This window comes from Oncorhynchus gorbuscha, linkage group LG26, assembly GCF_021184085.1.
Source record: "Oncorhynchus gorbuscha isolate QuinsamMale2020 ecotype Even-year linkage group LG26, OgorEven_v1.0, whole genome shotgun sequence".
Classification (NCBI taxonomy): Eukaryota; Metazoa; Chordata; class Actinopteri; order Salmoniformes; family Salmonidae; genus Oncorhynchus; species Oncorhynchus gorbuscha.
Genome location: NC_060198.1, coordinates 4,509,839 through 4,531,091, shown reverse-complemented (window position 1 = coordinate 4,531,091; position 21,253 = coordinate 4,509,839). Strand labels below are relative to the sequence as shown.

The 21,253-nt window shown below is 41.9% G+C and overlaps 1 protein-coding gene across 2 annotated transcripts in view; it reads right to left on the bottom strand.

The window, feature by feature from the left end:
• The window catches only part of LOC124015306 (activating transcription factor 7-interacting protein 1-like), a 61,224-nt gene that overhangs the window by 20,911 nt on the left and 19,060 nt on the right, over positions 1-21,253 (bottom strand). Inside the window, exons 2-4 of one of the 2 annotated variants that reach the window (XM_046330462.1) lie at positions 2,351-2,396; positions 859-1,404; positions 136-655 (exon numbers count right to left, since the gene is read on the bottom strand). In XM_046330462.1, coding sequence (XP_046186418.1) covers positions 136-655; positions 859-1,404; positions 2,351-2,368 — 1,084 coding nt within the window. In that variant the 5' untranslated portion in view covers positions 2,369-2,396. Of the gene's footprint in view, positions 1-135; positions 656-858; positions 1,405-1,496; positions 1,956-2,350; positions 2,397-21,253 lie in introns of those variants that run through there. The other variant, XM_046330463.1, reaches the window with a different exon arrangement.

The window sequence follows — 21,253 nt, the reverse complement described above, 5'->3', positions numbered from 1 at the left end:
AGTATTCCCAGATTATATATTTTGTTATAAATCCCCAAAAGTTTGAAAATGAAACATAGCTGGCATAGTAGTGCCTACTACTATCAGTCAGCTCTGGATGATTTTTCAGGTCTTGCCGATTCTATCATTTCATACCTTTGTCACTTGTGGATGTAGAGGTGGAGGCAAGAGATGAGGTAGCACACCCTGCAGCATTCTGTTTCTCCTTTTTCACCTCCTTTTTCACAGAAACTACCTCCATCTTTTCCTCCTTCGTTACTCCTTCCTTCTCTTTCTGACTATCGTCTTTCTTCTTCTCTCCCTTCTTCACCACCTCTTCTTTGATGTCCTGATCCGGCTCAGGGGCAGCAGAGGGAGAGGGGGTGCAGACAGGGGAGGTCATGGTAGCGGCTTTAGGGGAGGCCATGGTAGCGGCTTTGGGGGAGGAAGGTCTCTCTTCCGTGGAAGTCGAGGTCTCAGAGGCCTTGGTCTCTGTATGGTCCTTGTCCGTATCCGTTTCCATGGCCACGGTGTCTTCTTTCTGCTCTGTCCTCTTTTCCTTCCCAGACTCTTCGTCAGACGTGGCGAGCGAGACGGGAGAGAACGAAGAGTCCAGAGGATACTGATCCATAGGGGCTTGGTCCTCATGGCTCTTTCCAGTTGTAGTGCAGGCCTCCTGGAGAAGAGAACATCCAGGTAAGTTTGTATTTTAGCCGCCAAACTTAAACACATGGAGAGAAAAAAAAAATCCTACTTGCGGTGCTTGGACCCCTAACAATGCCAACTTCAACACTTTAAACTGTAACCCCCATTTTACTTAACTTCCAATGTTTCCCATTTATCCATATTTCAGCTCCTCTCACTCGTTCTCATACAAACCTCTTTCTCTATCTCAGGTGCTTTCTCTTCTTTCTCGTCCGTCTTTGCCACCTCCATCTCTGTATCCTTTCCTTCCTTGTCCTTATTGGAAGGGGATGTGGAACACTCGTTTTTCTTTCCCTCTTCCTCCATCTTTTTCAGCACGTCGTTTAGGTTGTGGAATGGCGATGACGGGGAGAGAGTGGCATCTTCCTTGGCTTTGGGGCTTTGGGAGGTTGGTGGGGAGGGAGACAATGATAGGGACAGGGCAAGGGGAGGGGATCGAGAGGTCAGGGAGGTAGGGGAGACTGGGGTTGTGGAACGAGACGTCACCGCTACGTCGTTTTGCTCTCCGTCTGCCCCCTTCTGTGCATCCTCTGGGTGCGTACCGTTCGTCAGTGGGCTACGGGGAGGGGGAGAGCTGGAATTGGAATTGGACAGGGGCGGGACGGGGGACGACAATGTGCTGTGGAGAGACTCCAGTTGCTGGCGGTCGCTTATCTTCATGGTTTTCCTGGCTCGGAATATCTTCTTCTTCTCTTCTGCCACAGCAACTTCCATTTTAACCTGAGGAGTGACAAGGAGGGATGGGGATGTTAGTTGGAGCAGGTCATGAAAGAATCCTCCTCGGGAATGTTAACAGCACCTGCGCCACCCACCTAGCTTCTACCCACTACAATGGGTACAGATGAGCTATCTTTAAGGCCAAACCGATGTAGTGTTCTGGGACACCACTAGGGGTCACTGTAGAACCCTGTTGGTATGTTTTTCCCCTCTTTGTTCTATTCTAGAAGGTTCTTTTTCACTGTGAGCTCAGCATACAGAAAGAACCATTCTATACAAGAGTCAATTTCAGCAGAAAGAGTGATTCAGCAGAAGTCCATCAAAATGGTCTCAAGTCCAGCTTCCTCTCCACTGAAGTTTAGTCCAGCATGTTCGCTCACAACTTTTTGTCCTCAGGATTGCGAACTTGAGATGCCATGTGGTCCAGGGGTGACTAACACACTAACATGACAGAAGACTATACTTTTCACTGTAAGAACACTATCCCTCGCTTCAATTGGCTGACAAGCTTTTGCGTTGTCATATCCACACAGCCGGCCCAGTCTGCAGCACGGATATGACATTATCCCAGGGGATGGCAGCAACATTACTTGCTTTTGTCCCTCCCCTTCGCTCTTAATGGTCCTTTTCCTCAGCCAATCAGGGCCCCTAGATACAGCCTCCGTTGGCAACAGGGAGGAAGGGTTATGCAAGGACTGCATGATTTACCTTATACAGTTCCAATTGTCGAACGCATTCCAGCGTCGGGGCTAGGTTCCAATTTGTGCTTATGGATTTTATATTTCGCTGACAGTCATTTTCTCATAGTTACAGTGACATTGATACAATCATTAAGAACAATAGGCCAATATACAAAATATGACATTCATATGGATTTTTGTATTTAGTCAAATGTGACCTAGGGGTGTCAGTGGTCCTATATTATATTAGATTTAAAATAATATCTCACCTGGAGGTTTCCGATCATGGATTTGACACCAAAAGGATCCAATAACCTAGAGGGGGATGGGGAAAATGTATTTATTATTAATTCAATGTAACGACTTAAAGCACATTTCAGCAACATATAGAGTGTTTCATTAATAAGTACATCATAAAATAACAAGTTGCAGATATGTTTTACTAGTCAAGAGATGGTGGCCGAAATAATTGATAATAGAACAGGCCGCAGGTGTTGCAAAGCTCCTGACAGTTTGACGTTTTACAAGTAGGGTATTCCACAATGGCCAAAAAACAGCCAAAAATGGTAGGCTAGTCTTCACGAATGAGATTTACTATCATTACTTAGGCTTCTGTGCTTCAAGATACATCTTGAAATGTCCAGATAATTGTTTCACAATTTTCTAGAACATCCAGCACACACAGAGACAAACTCGCACAACAGGCTTCACACAGAGGGTGACGACAAAATTAAGCATTTGAAAGTACATTTTCGGCACAGAACTGATCAGTTTGTGCAGAAGGCTCCACAGGACCAATACAGAGATAAAACATAAAAATAATTAATTCCAAGCTAAAGGCACAGACAAACTAGTGTGAATAATGGAAGATGATTAGCCATCTGCCTCGCCTGAACACTCCAAATATGAGCAGAAACTACAGACAGCAGTCAGAGAAACTGTAAAATACTATAAAAAAGTATTTTTAAAAAACTAACTAATACTATACAAAACTATTTAAACTATTTGGTCATAGCAACCTACACATGGAGTAATAGGCCTTTAGCCTAGTTACGATACACCATTCTAGTTGACGTAGTGAAACCGTTACCTAGCATTGCGGTCTGATCCCTAGTTATATTTTACTTTCCATAGGGACAGGTTACGCATGTCACTGAATGACATTATCACTCATCAAAATGCAGTGGTTTCCAAATAACGAACACATCTGCGAAACAACAAAATAACCATGATATTGTTGAGGTGAGGAGTAGGTTATTTTTTCTAAATGTTTCTCAGAAATTGGCAGATACTGCTATCCGAACCAATTGATTTTCACCCAGCATATTAAAATGAGCTAGGTCATCAGGTGCTTTAGTTTGGCTCTGTAAACTCAATAAATTCCAGGCCCAAGAAACTGCATTATTGTATCAGTTCCAGGTACAACAGTCTACTGCATTGTTGCTGAATTGCTGCCTAGACAGACTGCAGTAGACTGCTTACAGCTATATAAATAGGCCACGTGGCTGGTGGCCCCACCCCATGTGCCTTTGACTTCAATGTGCAGCCTGGTATCACATGACAAACAGTCACAGAAATTTTACAACATCCGTTAAGCAACCTACACACAGAGAGAGCGCGTCCTTTACACAGACTGTGCAAACTACAGCTCTAGTCAGACAAAGCTGCAGGCTACGCTAGCCTACATACCAATGACACTGTTACAACTAAGCGCACAGCTACCCCTCATATCACTACAGGTAAGGGGGGGGTTTGAGTTCTATTTTGAGTTTGATCATTTATCAAACATTTTTATTATGTCCTTCGACTTAAAAAATGGCCTTAGAATGGATGATGAAAAATAATACATTCCTTAATATTTGCTTCATTCATTTACTATATCAACTATTATCATATGATTCTCACCCCTGATGAGTTTCCTTGATATAAAACTAATAAGGTGAAATCACATTTTATTATGTTACAACAACTCAGTTCACATTCCAATGTTATTGCACACTGTGCGCAGTCTTCCCCTCCCCCACTCTTTCATTACCCGCGTTCTGGATTCACTGCAGAAAAAACAAAATGGCCACCAGCTCTGATGTGTGCGCAGCCAGCCAAGCTGAGCCCTCACACGCTGCTAACTGAACACGCATCCAATCCACTGTAGTACAATCGTGTATCAAGTCACATTCATGTCAAGAAGTTATTTGCACCATAGCATAGGATACCTTTAGCATAGGTTTCGTAAGTCATTTGTATAAAAGGTTAGTTTAAGTTTGGGAAAAAAAGAAAGTAAAAAAAATATGTAGTTATGATGTACTTCCTCATCCATCCCACATCGTGTTAATTTATGCTGATAAATTTTGTTACAATGTATTGAGTTTGGGTATATTTTCTCCTGAAGCTCCCATGATGCGGTTCAAGCTAGTCCTCTGCTGTACTATATACTGCAGCAATTATAGATTGATGTGGGCCATAGATGATTAGTTTCTGGTCTGCAATAGCTGTAAACCGTCCACTGTATAACTCCAAACTGGAGGAAGAAAGACTCCTCATCACCATCTTGTCCTTGCTTCTATTCCTTTGGTAATGTTTGTCTCCTCTGAACAACACTACTGATTTAATAGGTTAGAAGTACTTGACTAGTACGGTGTTTGGTTCATAGCGCACAACAATTCCAGACGGTTATGTGGCCACACAGCAGCACAATTCACAAATGTATGGGCACATCCGTGTTTGCAGCACATTATAAATACACTGGCCAAAAGTATGTGGACACCTGCTTGTCAAACATCTCATTCCAAAATTATGTGCATTCATATGAAGTTGGTCCCCCCTTTGCAGCTAAACCAGCCTACACTCTTCTGGGAGGGCTTTCCACTAGATGTTGGAACATTGCTGCGGGGACTTGCTTCCATTCAGCCACAAGCCACAAGAGCATTAGTGAGGTCGGACACTGATGTTGGGCGATTAGACCTGGCTCGCAGTTGGCGTTCCAATTCACCCCAAGGTGTTTTATGGGGTTGAGGTCAGGGCTCTGTGCAGGCCAGTCAAGTTCTTCCACACCAATCTCTACAAACCATTTCTGTATGAACCTCGCTTTGTACACAGAGGTATTGCCATGCTGAAACAGCAAAGGGCCTTCCCCAAACTGTTGCCAAAGTTGGAAGCACAGAATCATCTGGAATGCAATTGTACGCTGTAGCGTTAAGATTTCCCTTCACTGGAACTAAGGGGCCAAGCCCGATTCATGAAAAACAGCCCCAGACCATTATTCCTCCACCAAACTTGAGTTGGAACTTTGCATTCAGGCAGGTAGCGTTCTCCTGGCATCCACCAAGCCCAGATTCGTCCGTCGGACTGCCAGATGGTGAAATATGATTTGTCACTCCAGAGAACGTGTTTTCACTGCTCCAGAGTCCAATGGTGGCGAGCTTTACACCACTCCAGCCGATGCTTGGCCTTGCGCATGGTGATCTTAGGCTGGTGTGCGCGGATGCTCGGCCATGGAAAGCCATTTCATGCCGCTCCCGACGAACAGATCTTGTGCTGAAGTTGCTTCCATAGGCAGTTTGAACGCAACGGAGGACAGACAGTTTTTACACGCTACATGTTTCAGCACTCGGCAGTCATGTTCTGTGAACTTGTGTGGCCTATCACTTCGCGGCTGGGGCTGCTCCTTGACATTTCCACTTCACAATAACAGCACTTACAGTTGACTTGGGCAGCTCTAGCAGGGCAGACATTTTACCAACTGATTTGTTGGAAAGGTGGCATCCTATGACCGTGCCAAGTTGAAAGTCACTGAGAGCTTCAGTAAGGCCCTTCTACTGCCAATGTTTGTCCATGGAGATTGCATGGCTGCGTCCTTGATTTTATACACCTATCAGCAACAGGTGTAACTGAAAAGTCCATGCAACATCTCAAAATTAAGTTTAAAAAGTATGCGGGTAGGCAATACGAACACACATTAAATAAACTCTTGCCTGTCTTGCTACACAGCAGTGAGAGGATATGGTCAAACCAAAAAGTTAGCAGAGACGGGCTGGGCTTCAAGCCTAGTCCAAGATAGTTTTATTTAGTAAATGTTTTCTCCTGTTAAATCAGAGGCTTTTCATCCAAGTACAGAGTGCTCATATGTTCTGTTGCTATGCCTATGAGCTGTATCCTCAGGCTCCCGGCATACATTTCAGGAACTCCATTTCAGATGACTATTTCAGTGTTAATTCCCCTTGATTTCAGATATCTCAAGACACAGGAAAATGGAGGCTATCGCTCACAGCAATGTTGAGTAAATATTTTAAGTTGAACTTTACATTCACGACTGATTTAAGTGACCTAGGTGGTCTGCAGAAATCTTCAAGAATTCCTCCACTTACTTTTCACTGCCTCAACAAAGACTAATGACAGCCTCAGAATAATGAGACGTTTGTTAACTGGACTCAATCCAAGATGATCTGTACCTTTCATACCCCAGGATTGTTTTCAATCAGTAGCAAGGCGGGAGGAGTCATGCAACATGAGTTTTGATTAGCATTGCTATCCCAGTGTTGATCAGACCCAGTTTGGATATTTGTCAGATTTACAGTTATTTTCTAAGATCCCAATAGAACTCCATTAGCCAGGAAAACAATAGGAGAACATTTTGGTAGATATGAAGATATCACCTTCCTGTTTAAGCTCCTGTTCTTGTTCCAGTGCCAATGATTATTCAATACAGTTCACTTGTCAGACAAAAGTTTTTTACATATTCGAACATAATGCTTAAGGCTTCCAGTATTCTCTCCAAACTGTTCTGACCCTTTCACTTCCTCTCACAAATAGCAGGGCATGAAAATCTAAATGCCAAAAATGCTACTTTACGAATACAGAAAATATATACAAATATTTCACCTAATACAAAACAAACAGCCCCATTGCACAATATATTATTTAAAAATAACACACAAAAACGTATATTATCTACGTTTCGGAATCGTGGTTAATGTAGCACTCTTTAACAAAAAAAAGAAATTTCAACAGTAGCCAAGTTAAATACTGAAATGTAGTCCAAGATACTAGTCAAAATAGAGCAACATGGGTATAGGTGTACAAGATTCTTTAAAATCTAAAATTCAAGTAAACCTTGAACAGGAGTAGTCTGGAGAAGTAGGCCTTCCGTTGGACAGAGGTCTTGCGCGCGATTTGTTTGGCTGTGTTGATTGAGGGAACTAGCAACAGCAGAGGGAGGAAGAAAATAAGCGGGAGGGTGAGGGGGACTAAGGTTGGACTGTTCCATCTGTTTCAGCATAGAATGTTCTTGTGCAAGACTGTGCGCACAGTGAAACCGTCATAGTCTCAGCCTCATGGCTCAACACAGGAAAAACTGACCCAGCACAGGCTGACAAACAACACAATGTAACACCTTCAGAACAAAAGGATGGAAACAAAAAGATTCTCCCTTTAGGATTTCCATCAGAGTGGCCATACTAAAACAAATGCAAAATATACCTTTTTAGTAACTTTGGCAGAAGCATGCAGCACAAAGACTGCTTTTTTGCCAGCAAAAAAACTCAGGCTAGAAGCGCAGTCAGTACTAGAGTGCACAGCCTGACACACTTAGTACCACCCCTCCCCCACACTAGCACAGTTCAACGCTGCATGGAAAATTACAGCCTAGCTAGGACTAAACCACTCTGAAAGAAGTAGGGGGGAAATATTTGTTTCTAACTAGAGAGGGTGGTAGAGAGAGAACCGTTTAATTAACCACCAGAAATCTAGACTACTTCTGTCGTAAAATAAGAACGCAGGTGAAAATAAGGACCTTTCACTGCAATGATTTTTAAAAAGCCTGAGAGAGTATATAACATTAGACACCATAGTCAAATGTATCAATGTTTACAAGTTGTACAATTTGACAAATATCAATCAATACAGGGATCAATCATGTTCCTTGTACCTGAACACCAGTATGGAATATTAGGGCAGCTTAGCACACAATACACTGCCTTCTGAAAGTATTCAGACCCCTTGACTTGTTCCACATTAGAGTCTTATTCTAAAATTGATTAAATAACAATTCCCAGCAATCTACAAACAATACCCCATAATGACAAAGCGAAAACAGGTCTAGACTTTTTGCATACAGAATTACTTTATTTACCTAAGTATTCGGAGCACTTGCTATGAGACTCAAAATGTATCTCCGGTGCATCCTGTTTTCAGTGATCATCCTTGAGTTGTCTCTACAACTTGAATGAGTCCACCTGTGGTAAATTCAATTGATTGGACATGATTTGGAAAGGCATATACCCGTCTTTATAAGGTCCCACAGTTGGCAGCGCATGTTAGAGTAAAAACCAAGCCATGAGGTCGAAGGAATTGTCTGTAGAGAGCTGAAACAGGATTGTGTCGAGGCACAGATCTGGGGAAGGGAACTAAAACATTTCTGCAGCATTGAAGGTACAAGAACAAAATGGCCTCCATCATTCTTAAATGGAAGAAGTTGGAATCACCAAGACTCTTCAAAGAGCTGGACGCCCGGGCAAACTGAGCAATTGGGGGAGAAAGGCCTTGGTCAGGGAGGTGACCAAGAACCCGATGGTGACTCTGACAGAGCTCCAGATTCCTCTGTGGAGATGGTTGTCCTTCTGGAAGGTTCTCCCATCTCTGCAGCACTCCACCAATCAGGACTTTATGGCAGAGTGGCCAGATGGAAGCCACTCCACAGTAAAAGGCACATAACAGCCCGCTTGTAGTTTGCAAAAAGGCAACTAAAGGACTCACAGACCATGAGAAACAAGATTCCCTGGTAGGATGAAACCAAGATTGAATTATTTGGCCTGAATGCCAACCGTCACATCTGAAGGAAACCTGGCACCATCCCTACGGTGAAGCATGGTGGTAGCAGCATCATGCTGTGGGGATGTTTTTCAGCAGCAGGGACTGGGAGAGTAGTCAGCATCAAGGGAAAGATGAATGGAGCAAAGTACAGAGAGATCCTTGATGAAAACCTGCACCAGAGTGCTCAGGACCTCAGACCGGGTGCGAAGGTTTACCTTCCAACAGGACAACGACCCTAAGCACACAGCCAAGACAATGCAGGAGTGGCTTCGGGACAAGTCTCTGAATGTCCTTGAGTGGCCCAGCCAGAGCCCGGACCTGAACCCGATCGAACATCTCTGGGGAGACCTGAAAATAGCTGTGCAGCGACGCTCCCCATCCAACCTGACAGAGCTTGAGAGGTTCTGCAGAGAAGAATGGGAGAAACTCCCCAAATACAGATGTGTCAAGCTCATAGCGTCATACCCAATAAGAATTGAGGCTGTAATCGCTACAAAATGTGCTTCAACAAAGTACAGAGTAAAGGCTCGGAATACTTATGCACATGTGGGGGAAGAAAAAAAAAATCGAAGAACCTGTTTTTGCTTTGTCATTATGGGGTATTGTGTGTAGATTCATGAAGAGAAAAAACAATAGAATAAGGCTGTAACCTAAATACTTTCCGAAGGCACCGTAGATAGAAAAGATAAAGATAGAGGTGAAAACACACCATTTCTGAGAAGAAAGTGTGATAAAATTGTTTAGAAGATTTTTTTTTTTAAAGATTTTACTTAACAGACCTATAATCACTAACGTCAATAGCAATACAATGATAAAGCAAACATGCACAGAAAAACACGGTTGTTGATTGTTTTTTACTCATTGTTGAGAGTCAGGACTAAACATTTTTATGTGCTTAGATTACATGTTCTTGGATTACACGACGAACCCAAAAGTAGATTGTTTAAAAATGCTGCTGCTATTACAGTTATTCAGTAAAACACTAGCCAGCTAATAGCTCACTGCGTAGTATGCCCATCCCCACTCCCTTCCTCTTTCATAGACTGCCAAAGGACTGCCAGCAGAAACTCAAAATGTCCGCCAGTGCTGCTGCTATGTGCAGCCAGGCTTAGCACTTGGCAGCTGTTGGCTGAAACATTCACTTGTGCAGGAGGATGAGAGTTTAAACTCCTCCCATTTTACTCTAAACATAATAATACACTGAACAAAAACAAGCAAAAATGTCAAAGATTTTACTGAGTTACAGTTCATATAAGGAAATGAGTCAATTTAAATAAATAAATTGGGCCCTAATCTATGGATTTCACATGACAGGGAATACGGATATGCATCTGAAACCTTTAAAAAAATAGGTAGGGGCATAGATCAGAAAACCAGTCAGTATCTGGTGTGACCACCATTTGCCTCATGCAGTGCAACATCTCCTTCGCATAGAGGTTATCAGGCTGTTGATTGTGGCCTGTGGGATCTGGATCACGCGGTCGTACACGATCTGTACACAAATTGTGTACAAATCCTTGCAACAAAGGGCTGCGCATTATCATGCTGAAACAAGACGTGATGCCGGCAGATCTTCATGCATTCAAATCGCAAACAATAAAATGCAATTGTGTTCATAGCTTATGCCTGCTCATAACATAACCCCAACGCCACCATGGGGCACTCAGATTATAACATTGACATCAGCAAACCACTCGCCCACACATACACGCTACACTGTCTGCAATCTGTCCGGTACAGTTGAAATCGGGATTCATCTGTGAAAAGCACACTTCTGCAGCGTACCAGTGGCCATCGAAGGGAGGCTATTCCCACTGAAATCGGTTATGACGCAAACCTGCAGTCAGGTCAAGACCCTGGTAAGGACAACGAGCACGCAGATGATTTTTCTGAGACAGTTTGTGCAGAAATTCTGGTTGTGCAAACCCACAGATTCAAAAGCTGTCCGGGTGGCTGGTCTCATCTAGGATCCCACAGGTGAAGAAGCCGGATGTGGAGGTCCTAGGCTGGCGTGGTTACATGTGGACTGTGGATGTGATGCCGGTTGGACATACCACAAATCTAAAACAATGTTGGAAACGGCTTATGGTAAAAAAAAAATATATATATATATATATATATTAAATTCTCTGGCAACAGCTCTGGTGGACATTCCAGGAGTCAGCATGCCAATTGCACAGTCCCTCAAAACTTGACACATGACATTGGTGACAAAAATGCACATTTTAGTGGCCTGTTAATGATCATGCTGTTTAATCAGCCTCTTGATATGCCACACCTGTCAGGTGGATGGATTATCTTGGCAAAGGAGAAATGCTCACCAACAGGTATGTAAACAAATTTGTGCACAAAACGAGATAAATAAGCTTTTTGTGCATATGGAAAATGTCTGGGATCTATTATTTCAGCCTAGGTAACATGTGCCCTAACCCATCTGGACAAGAGGAATACCTATGTGAGAATGCTGTTCATCGACTACAGCTCGGCATTCAACACCATAGTACCCTCCAAACTCGTCATCAAGCTCGAGACCCTGGGTCGACCCCGCCCTGTGCAACTGGGTACTGGACTTCCTGACGGGCCGCCCCCAGGTGGTGAGGGTAGGTAACAACATCTCCTCCCCTCTGATCCTCAACACTGGGGCCCCACAAGGGTGCGTTCTGAGCCCTCTCCTGTACTCCCTGTTCACCCACGACTGCGTGGCCATGCACGCCTCCAACTCAATCATCAAGTTTGCGGACGACAACAGTGGTAGACTTGATTACCAACAACGACGAGACGGCCTACAGGGAGGAGATGAGGGCCCTCGGAGTGTGGTGTCAGGAAAATAACCTCACACTCAACGTCAACAAAACTAAGGAGATGATTGTGGACTTCAGGAAACAGCAGAGGGAACACCCCCCTATCCACATCGATGGAACAGTAGTGGAGAGGGTAGCAAGTTAAGTTCCTCGGCATACACATCACAGACAAACTGAATTGGTCCACTCACACAGACAGCATCGTGAAGAAGGCGCAGCAGCGCCTTTTCAACCTCAGGAGGCTGAAGAAATTTGGCTTGTCACCAAAAGCACTCACAAACTTCTACAGATGCACAATCGAGAGCATCCTGGCGGGCTGTATCACCGCCTGGTACGGCAACTGCTCCGCCCTCAACCGTAAGGCTCTCCAGAGGGTAGTGAGGTCTGCACAGCGCATCACCGGGGGCAAACTACCTGCCCTCCAGGACACCTACACAACCCGATGTTACAGGAAGGCCATAAAGATCATCAAGGACATCAACCACCCGAGCCACTGCCTGTTCACCCCGCTATCATCCAGAAGGCGAGGTCAGTACAGGTGCATCAAAGCTGGGACCGAGAGACTGAAAAACAGCTTCTATCTCAAGGCCATCAGACTGTTAAACAGCCACCACTAACATTGAGTGGCCGCTGCCAACACCCTGACACAACTCCAGCCACTTTAATAATGGGAATTGATGGGAATGATGTAAATATATCACTAGCCACTTTAAACAACGCTACCTTATATAATGTTACTTACCCTACATTATTAATCTCATATGCATACGTATATACTGTACTCTATATCATCGACTGCATCCTTATGTAATACATGTATCACTAGCCAATTTAACTATGCTACTTTGTTTACATACTCATCTTATATGTATATACTGTACTTGATACCATCTACTGTATCTTGCCTATGCCGCTCTGTACCGTCACTCATTCATATATCCTTATGTACATATTCTTTATCCCCTTACACTGTGTATAAGACAGTAGTTTAGGAATTGTTAGTTAGATTACTTGTTGGTTATTACTGCATTGTCGGAACTAGAAGCACAAGCATTTCGCTACACTCGCATTAACATCTGCTAACCATGTGTATGTGACAAATACATTTGATTTGATGTGACCAACACCTTACATGTTGTGTTCATATTTTTCTTCAGTATACATACAACGGGGATTGTAGAGAAATATCGCAATTTGTAACATTATTTGTCTCATGTATTGAGTCCTATTAGTAACAAAGAAAACAAAAGATCGCTGGCTCTTTGATGGGAATACTGATTTGACAAAAACGTCCTCCGAATGGATGATGAGAAATAATGTTCAGTAACATTTTTCCTCATAACTTTACAATAAAAATTATTAACATGTTATTTTCTAATATTAGTTTCCTTGTTAAAAAAAAGGTGAAATCACATCCTGTTATGTTGCAACAGCGCTGTTCACATTCCAATGTTATTGCACAGTGCTCGTAGTCCTCCCCTCCTCCTCTCTTTCATTACCCGCGTTCTGGATTCACTGCAGAAAAAAAACAAAATGGCCACCATCTCTGCTGTGTGCACAGCCAGTCAGTAGCCTGTGAGGGCTCAGCCTAACTGAACACATTCAATCCACTGAATCAAGTTACATCACCTCCATGTTAATAAAATATTTGCTCTGTATGCCAATTTTGCAGTCTGTTTCATTTGTTTTTTTATTTGTATAAAAAGTTAGTTTAAGTTTGCTTTTTACAAAATGTATATTTTTTCAAAGTAGTTATGATGTACTTCCAACTCCATCCCACACCATTTTCTGTTAGGTTGTGCTGATCAATTAGGTTAAATGTATTTAATTTGGGTATATTTTCTCCTGTCCATGATGCGGTTCAAGCTAGTCCTCCGCTGTACTATATACTACAGTATTTACTGATTGATGTGGGCCATAGATTATTGGTTTCTGGTCTGCAATAGCTGTAAACTGTCCACTGTATACCTCCAAACTGGAGGGAAAAAAAGACTCATCACCATCTTGTTCTTGCTTCTATTCCTTTGGTAATGTTTGTCTCCTCTGACCAACAATAGTGATTTACTAGGCTAGTAGTACTTGACTAGTAGTGTGTTCTGTTCATAGCTCATAACAATTCTAGAGGGGTATGTGGCCAAACAGCAGCACAACAATTCAGATGTGTAAAATCAGGGAAATGCTTGACAATTTATTGGCAGAGCTCTGATTGCAGCGCATTATAAATATCTTTCCAGTGATCTGCCCATTCCTGAATTCATCCGTATGACAACACAGGCACCGGATAACATCTCAAATTTACTTTTTAAAACTATTTGATTATTCAGGAAGGCAATTTTTCTCATTTGTCATTGTAAAACACTGCTGATCTTTAAAATCATTAGCATCGGGCAATATGAAGAAGAAAAAACCTGTCTTGCAGGTTTGGTTCAACCAAAAAGTTAGCAGTTGGGATGGGCTCCAAGCCGTAGTCCATGCTACATTTTATTTAGTGAATGTTTTCTCCTGTTAAATGAGTGCCCTCATATTCTGTTGCTAGGCCTATGTGAGCTGCATCCTCAGGCTGATGGCATACATTTCAGAAACTCCTTTCAGATTATAATTTCTGTGAAAATTCCCTCCGCTTTGAGATCATTCCCAATACACAGGAAAAGGTAGGCGATCAGTCTCAGCAATGTTGATGAAACATTGTATGTTGAATTTCACAACTGATTTGGCTGAGGTAGGTGGTCTGGAGAAATCTTCAAGAATTCCTGCTCTTACTTCACTGCCTCGACAAGAACAAATGACTGTTGACAGCTCTGAATAATGAACCGTTTGTTAATTGGACTTGATGCAAGCTCATTTCTACCTTTCAAACCTTAGGTGTGTTTTTCAATTAGTGGCAAGGCGGGAGGAACCACGCAACACAAGCTTTGATCAGTGTTCATATCCCAGTGTTGATCAGAGACCGTTTGTAGTTTTGTAGCGTTATTTTTTTTTTTTTCTAACATCCCCATAGAACTCCATTAGCCAGGAAACCAATAGGAGAAAATATTGGTAGATATAGAGATATCACCTTCCTATTAAAGCTCCTGTTCTTGTTTCGGTGCCAATGATGATTCAAGACCTTTTTCAATTGCCAGACAATGATTTTTACACATTAAGACTGGTTGAAAAACATACTTCAGACATCCAGCATTCCCCCCCAACTGTTTTGACCCTCTCATTGTCTCCCAAGATACTAGTCAGAATAGAGCAACACCATTATAGGTGTACAACATTCTTCAAAAAGAGTTCAAGTAAACCTTGAACAGGAGTAGTCTGGAGAAGGCCTTCCGTTGGACAGAAATCGTACACGTGATTCATTTGGTTGTGTTGATTGAGGGAACTAGCAACAGCAGAGGGAGGAAGAAAAAAAGCAGGAGGGTGAGGGGGGCTAAGGTTGGACTGTTCCATCTGTTTCAGTGTCCTTGTGCAAAGTTGTGCACACAGTGAAACTGCCATAGTCTCAGCCTAATGGCTCAACACAGCCAGCACAGGCAACACTGACCCAGCACAGGCTGACAAACTGCACAATGTAACACCCTCAGAACAAAACATATGGAAAGAAAGGATTTTCTCCCTTTGGGATTTACCTCAGGGTAGCCATAATAAAAGCTACAACAATAAAATGTAAATATTTTTAGTAAATTTAGCAGAAGCATGCAGCACAGACATCTTTTTGCCTGCAAAAAAAACAAGGCTAGCAACACAGTCAGTACTAAAGTGCACAGCCTGACACACTTAGTACCACCCCTCCCCCACCCTAGCAGTCTACAGCTGCATGGAAAACTACAGCCTAGCTAGGACTAAACCATTCAGGTAGAAGTAGGGGGAGGATGTTTTTTTTTAAATATATAACTGGAGAGGGAGGTCAAGAGAACCGTTTAATTAACCACCAGAAATCTAGACTACTTCTGTCCTAAAATAAGAACGCAAATTTAAAAAAGAACCTTTGGTGTAATGTAAAAAAAAAAAAAGCCGGAGAGAGTATATAATCTTAGACACCATAGTTAACTGTATCAATGTTTACGAGTTGTAAAACTTGACAAATATCAATCAATACAGGGATCAATCATGTTCCTTGTACATGAACACCATTATGGAATATAGATAGAAAAGGTACACAAGTAACACAGGTGTAACAATTTCTGAGAAGTGTGATAATTGTTTAGAAATAAGTATTTGTATTAATTAAAAAGGCCGATAATCACTAATGGCAATACAATGATAAAGCGAACATGCATAAAAAAGATGGTAGTTGATAGTTTACTCCTTCTTGAGAGTCAGGACTATGTTTTCTGTTTCCTGCATAGTTCTTGGATTACAAGGTGAAACCAAAAATAGATAATTAAAAAATGCTGCTGATATTACAGTTACTCAGTACAACTAACACTAGCCAGCTAATAGCTCACTGCGTAGTATTCCCATCCCCCACTCCCTTCCTCTTTCATAGACTGCCTGAGGACTGCCAGCAGAAACTCAAAATGTCCACCAGTGCTGCTGCTGTGTGCAGCCAGGCTTAGCACTTGGCAGCTGTTGGCTGAAACATTCACTTGTGCAGGAGGACTAGATAGATTAAACTCCTCCTACTTTTAGGTATCATTTTACACTTCACGTAATTATACACTTAACAAAAACAAGCAAAAATGTCAAAGATTTTACTGAGTTACAGTTCATATAAGGAAATTAGTCCATTCAAATTAATTAATTAATTTGGCCCTCATCTATGGATTTTACATGACTGGGAATACCGACATGCATTTGGTCACATATTTCTTTAAAAAAGAGAGGTAGGGGCATTGATCAGAAAACTAGTCAGTATCTGGTGTGAACACCAATTAGCCTCATGCAGCGCAACACATCTCCTTCGCATAGAGGTTTCAATGGCTGTGTGAAGTTGATGGATATCGGAGGGATCTGGACCACGCTGTCATACACATTGATCCAGAGCATCCCAAACTTGCTCAATTGGTGACATGTCTTGTGAATATGCAGGCCATGGAAGGACTGGGTCATTTTCAGCTTCCAGAAATTGTGTACAGATCTTTTGAGACATGGGGCTGTGCCTTATCATGCTGAAACATGAGGTGATGGCGGCAGATCTTTGTGCATTCAAATCGCAAATTATAAAATGCAATTGTGTTCATTGTGTGCAGTTTATGCCTGCCCATACCATAACCCCAATGGCACCCTGGGGCACTCTGTTCACAACGTTGACATCAGCAAACCACTCGCCCAAACAACGTCATACACTCTACGCTCTCTGCCATCTGTCCGGTACAGTTGAAATCGGGATTCATCCGAGAAGAGCACATTTCTGCAGTGTGCAAGTGGCCATCGAATGGAGCCTTTTCCCACTGAAATCAGTTACGACGCAAAACTGCAGTCAGGTCAAGACCCGGGTGATGACAACGAGCACAAAGACGAGCTTCCCGAAACTGTTTCTGGCAGTGTGTACAGACATTCTTTGGTTGTGCAAACACATAGTTTCATCAGCTGTCCGGGTGGCTGGTCTCATCGACAATCCCACAGGTGAAGAAGCCGGATGTGGAGGTCCTGGGCTGGCATGGTTAAAAGTAGTCTGCGGTTGTGAGGCCAGTTGGATGTACTGCCAAATTCTCTACAACGATGCTGGAGCGGCTTATGGTAAAGAAATTAACATGACATTTTCTGGCAACAGCTCTGTTGGACATTCCTGCAGTCAGCGTGCCAATTGCATACTCTCTCAAAACTTGAGACATGTGGCATTGTGTTGTGTGTCAAAAATGCACATTTTAGAGTGGCATTTTATTGTCCCCAGCAGAAGGTGCACATGTGTAATGATCATAATGTTTAATCAGCTTCTTGATATGCCACACCTGTCAGGTGGATGGATTATCTTGACAAAGGAGAAATGCTCACTAACAGGGATATAAACTAATTGGTCAACAAGATGAGAAAAATAAGCTTTTAGTGCATATGGAACATTTCTGGGATCTTTTATTTCAGCTCATGAAAAATGGGACCAACACTTCATATGTTGCATTCATATTTTTGATTCTACCGAAAGATTGAGAATAACATTATTAGTCTCTTGTATGGACTATTGCTAACAAAGGAACCAAAAGATAGCAATACTGATTTTACCCAAATGTCTTCGATTGGATGATGAAAAATAGTTTAGTCACCTTTTCCCTAGACTTTACAATAAGAAGTATTAACATGTTATTTTCTAATCTCTGATGAGTTTCCTTGATATAAAACGAATGAGGTGAAATCACATCCTATTATGTTACAATGGCGCTGTTCACATTCCAATGTTACTGCACAGTGCGCGTCGTTTCCCCTCCCCACTCCTCTTTCATTACCCGCGTTCTGGATTCACTGCAGAAAAAAAACAAAATGTCCACCAGTTCTGCTGTGTGCACTGCCAGGCTGAGCCCTCACACGCTACTAACTGAACATATATCCAATCCACTGTAGTACAACAGTGCATCAACTTACATCACCTTAATGTTAACTTATTTGCTCTGTATGACAATTTCACATAGATGGTTTCGTTCGTTTTAATTGTATAAAAAGTAGGTTAAGTTTGCTTTTTACAAATTGTATATTTTTTCTAAAGTAGTTATTATGTACTTCCTCATCCATCCCACACCATTTTCTGTTAGGTTATGCTGATCAATTAGGTTAAATGTATTTCGTTTGGGTAAATTTTCCTCCTGAAGCTCCCATGATGCAGTTCAAGCTAATCCTCCGCTATGCTATATACTACAGCATTTACTGATTGATGTGGGCCATAGATGGTTGGTTTCTGGTCTGCAATAGGTGTCAACTGTCCACTGTAGGAAAAAAAGACTCCTCATCACCATCTTGTCCTTGCTTCTATTCCTTTGGTAATGTTTGTCTCCTCTGACCAACACTAGTGATTTACTAGGCTAGTAGTACTTGACTAGTACAGTGTTCTGTTCAAAGCTCACAACAATTCCAGAGGGATATGTGGCTACACAGCAGCACAATTCACAGGTGTGTAAAATCAGGGAAAGGCTCGAAAATTCATGGGCACATCTGTGATTGCAGCGCATTATAAATATCTTTCCAGCAATCTGCCCATTCCTGATTTCATCCGTATGACAACACAGGCACTGGCAAACTACTGAAAATTACTTATAAAAACTATGCAGGAAGGCAAGTCCTCTCATGTGGCATTGTAAAATAGTGCTGATCTTTCAATCATTTACATTAGCATAGGGCAATACGAAGTCAAAAGTGAATAAATACAACTCGCCTGACTTCCTACACAGCAGTGAGAGGATATGGTCAAACCAAAAAGTTAGCAGAGACGGGCTGGGCTTCAAGCCTAGTCCAAGATAGTTTTATTTAGTGAATATTCTCTCCTGTTAAATAAGGCCCTGATCCAAGTGCAGAGTGCTCTAATGTTCTGTTGCTAGACCAATGTGAGCTGCATCCTCAGGCCGATGGTAAACATTTCAGGAACTCCTTTCAGATTACAATTTCTGTGAAAATTCCCTCCCCTTTTAGATCTCTCCCAATGCACAAGGTAGACGATCAGTCTCAGCAATGTTGAGTAAACATTGTATGTTGAATTTTACATTCACAAATGATTTGGCTGAGATAGGTGGTCTGCAGAAATCTTCAAGAATTTCTCCACTGCCTCGACAAGGACAAATGACTTGACAGCCTCTGAATAATTAGACTTTTGTTAATTGGACTCGATCCAAGATGATCTCTACCTTTCAAACCTCAGGTGTGTTTTTCAATTAGTGGCAAGGTGGGAGGAGCCACGCAACATGAGCTTTGATCAGTGTTCATATCCCAGTATTGATCAGAGACAGTTTGTGGTTTTATCGCCTTTTACAGTTAATTTTCTAAGATCCTCATTTGACTCAATTAGCCGGTTAACTAAGAGGAGAAAATATTGGTAGATATGAAGGGATCACTTTCCTGTTCAAGCTCGTGTTCTTGTTCTGGTGCCAATGATGACTCAATATCTTTTTCACTTGTCAGACAATTTTTTTTATACATTCTAAATTGTAGCAAAGCATTGCTGCTATCACAATACTTAAGGTTTCTAGTATTGTCCCCCAACTGTTCAGACCCTCTCACTTCCTATCACACAAATAGCTGGACAAAAATATCTAAATGTGAAAAATGTGCATATTTTTTATACCCCCCCAAATACAAATGTTCCTAAGACAAAACACACAATGACTAAATACAACGCCATTAGTGTTACATAAATAACACAAAAAAAACGCATTAACTACGTTTTGGAAGCATTGTTAGCGTAGCACTCTTTAGCGAACAAACAAAAAAATAGAATACTGAAGTGTAGATACTGGTAAGAATAGAGTAATTTGGGTACAGCTGTTTAAAAAAAAATATATAAGAAATTTAAGTGAACCTTGAAAAGGAGTAGTCGGAGGTCAGACTGTGCCATCTGTTTCAGCATAGTGTGTTCTTTTGCAAGGTTGTGCACACGGGCGCACAGTGAAACCATCACAATCTCATCGCTAAACACAGCCAGCACAGGCAACACTGACTCAGCACAGGCTGACTAACTGCACAATGTAACACCCTCAGAACAAAAAGGTTGTGAACAAAATTATTTTTTGCCTTTAGAATTTACCTCACAATGGCCATCTTAAAAGTTACTACAACAAATGCAAAATATACTACTTATTTAGTAACTTGGCAGAAGCATGCAGCACAACTTATTTTTGCCCGCAAAAAAACAGGCTAACAGCACAGTCAGTGCTAAAGTGCACAGCCTGACACACTTAGCGGCCACCCCTCCCCCCAGCCTAGCTAGGACTAAACCATTCTGACAGAGGTAGGGGGAGGATATTTTTTTTACAACTAGAGAGGGAGCTGGAGAGATAAAACCGTTTAATTAAAACACCATAAATCTAGACTAAAAGATAAGGACCTTTAACTGTTATGTTAAAAAAAAAAGCCAGAGAGAGTATATAACCTTAGACACCATAGTCAAATGTATCAATGTTTACGAATTGTACAATTGGACAGATCTCAAGCAATACAGGGATCAATTATTCTCCATGTGCCTTTACACCAGCTGGGCTTGAAAGTAACTTTTTTTGCCATTTTTTACATGTCCAAAAGCTCAAACACTTCTTCCAAAAAAAAGGTCTGTGACAATTTTCACATCATTGTATGACGCAAGGAACCACTTTGCAAAATAAAATGCATTTCTAGATTTTTTACCATAGAGAATCAGACAAAAATGTTGGCCACACTCAGCCTAATGGCTTCTTTGGACGTTCAAGCCTGTCTCAAAATACAACACTACCGCTTCAAGGCTCTTCTGGAGGATGGTTGGCCATTTTCGGTAGCCAATAAAATATTGCACCAATTACAATTACAACCAAATACTTTGTTTGTCTTTAGAAAATAATTGCCTACAGGGCTCGTCCTGTCGTCCCTGGGACGATAAACAATACATCTACGGTTTAAAAACAGACCCGGGGAGAATTCTGGGATGACAGATCCAAAATTCATACAACCACTGTAGATTAAAAAAAC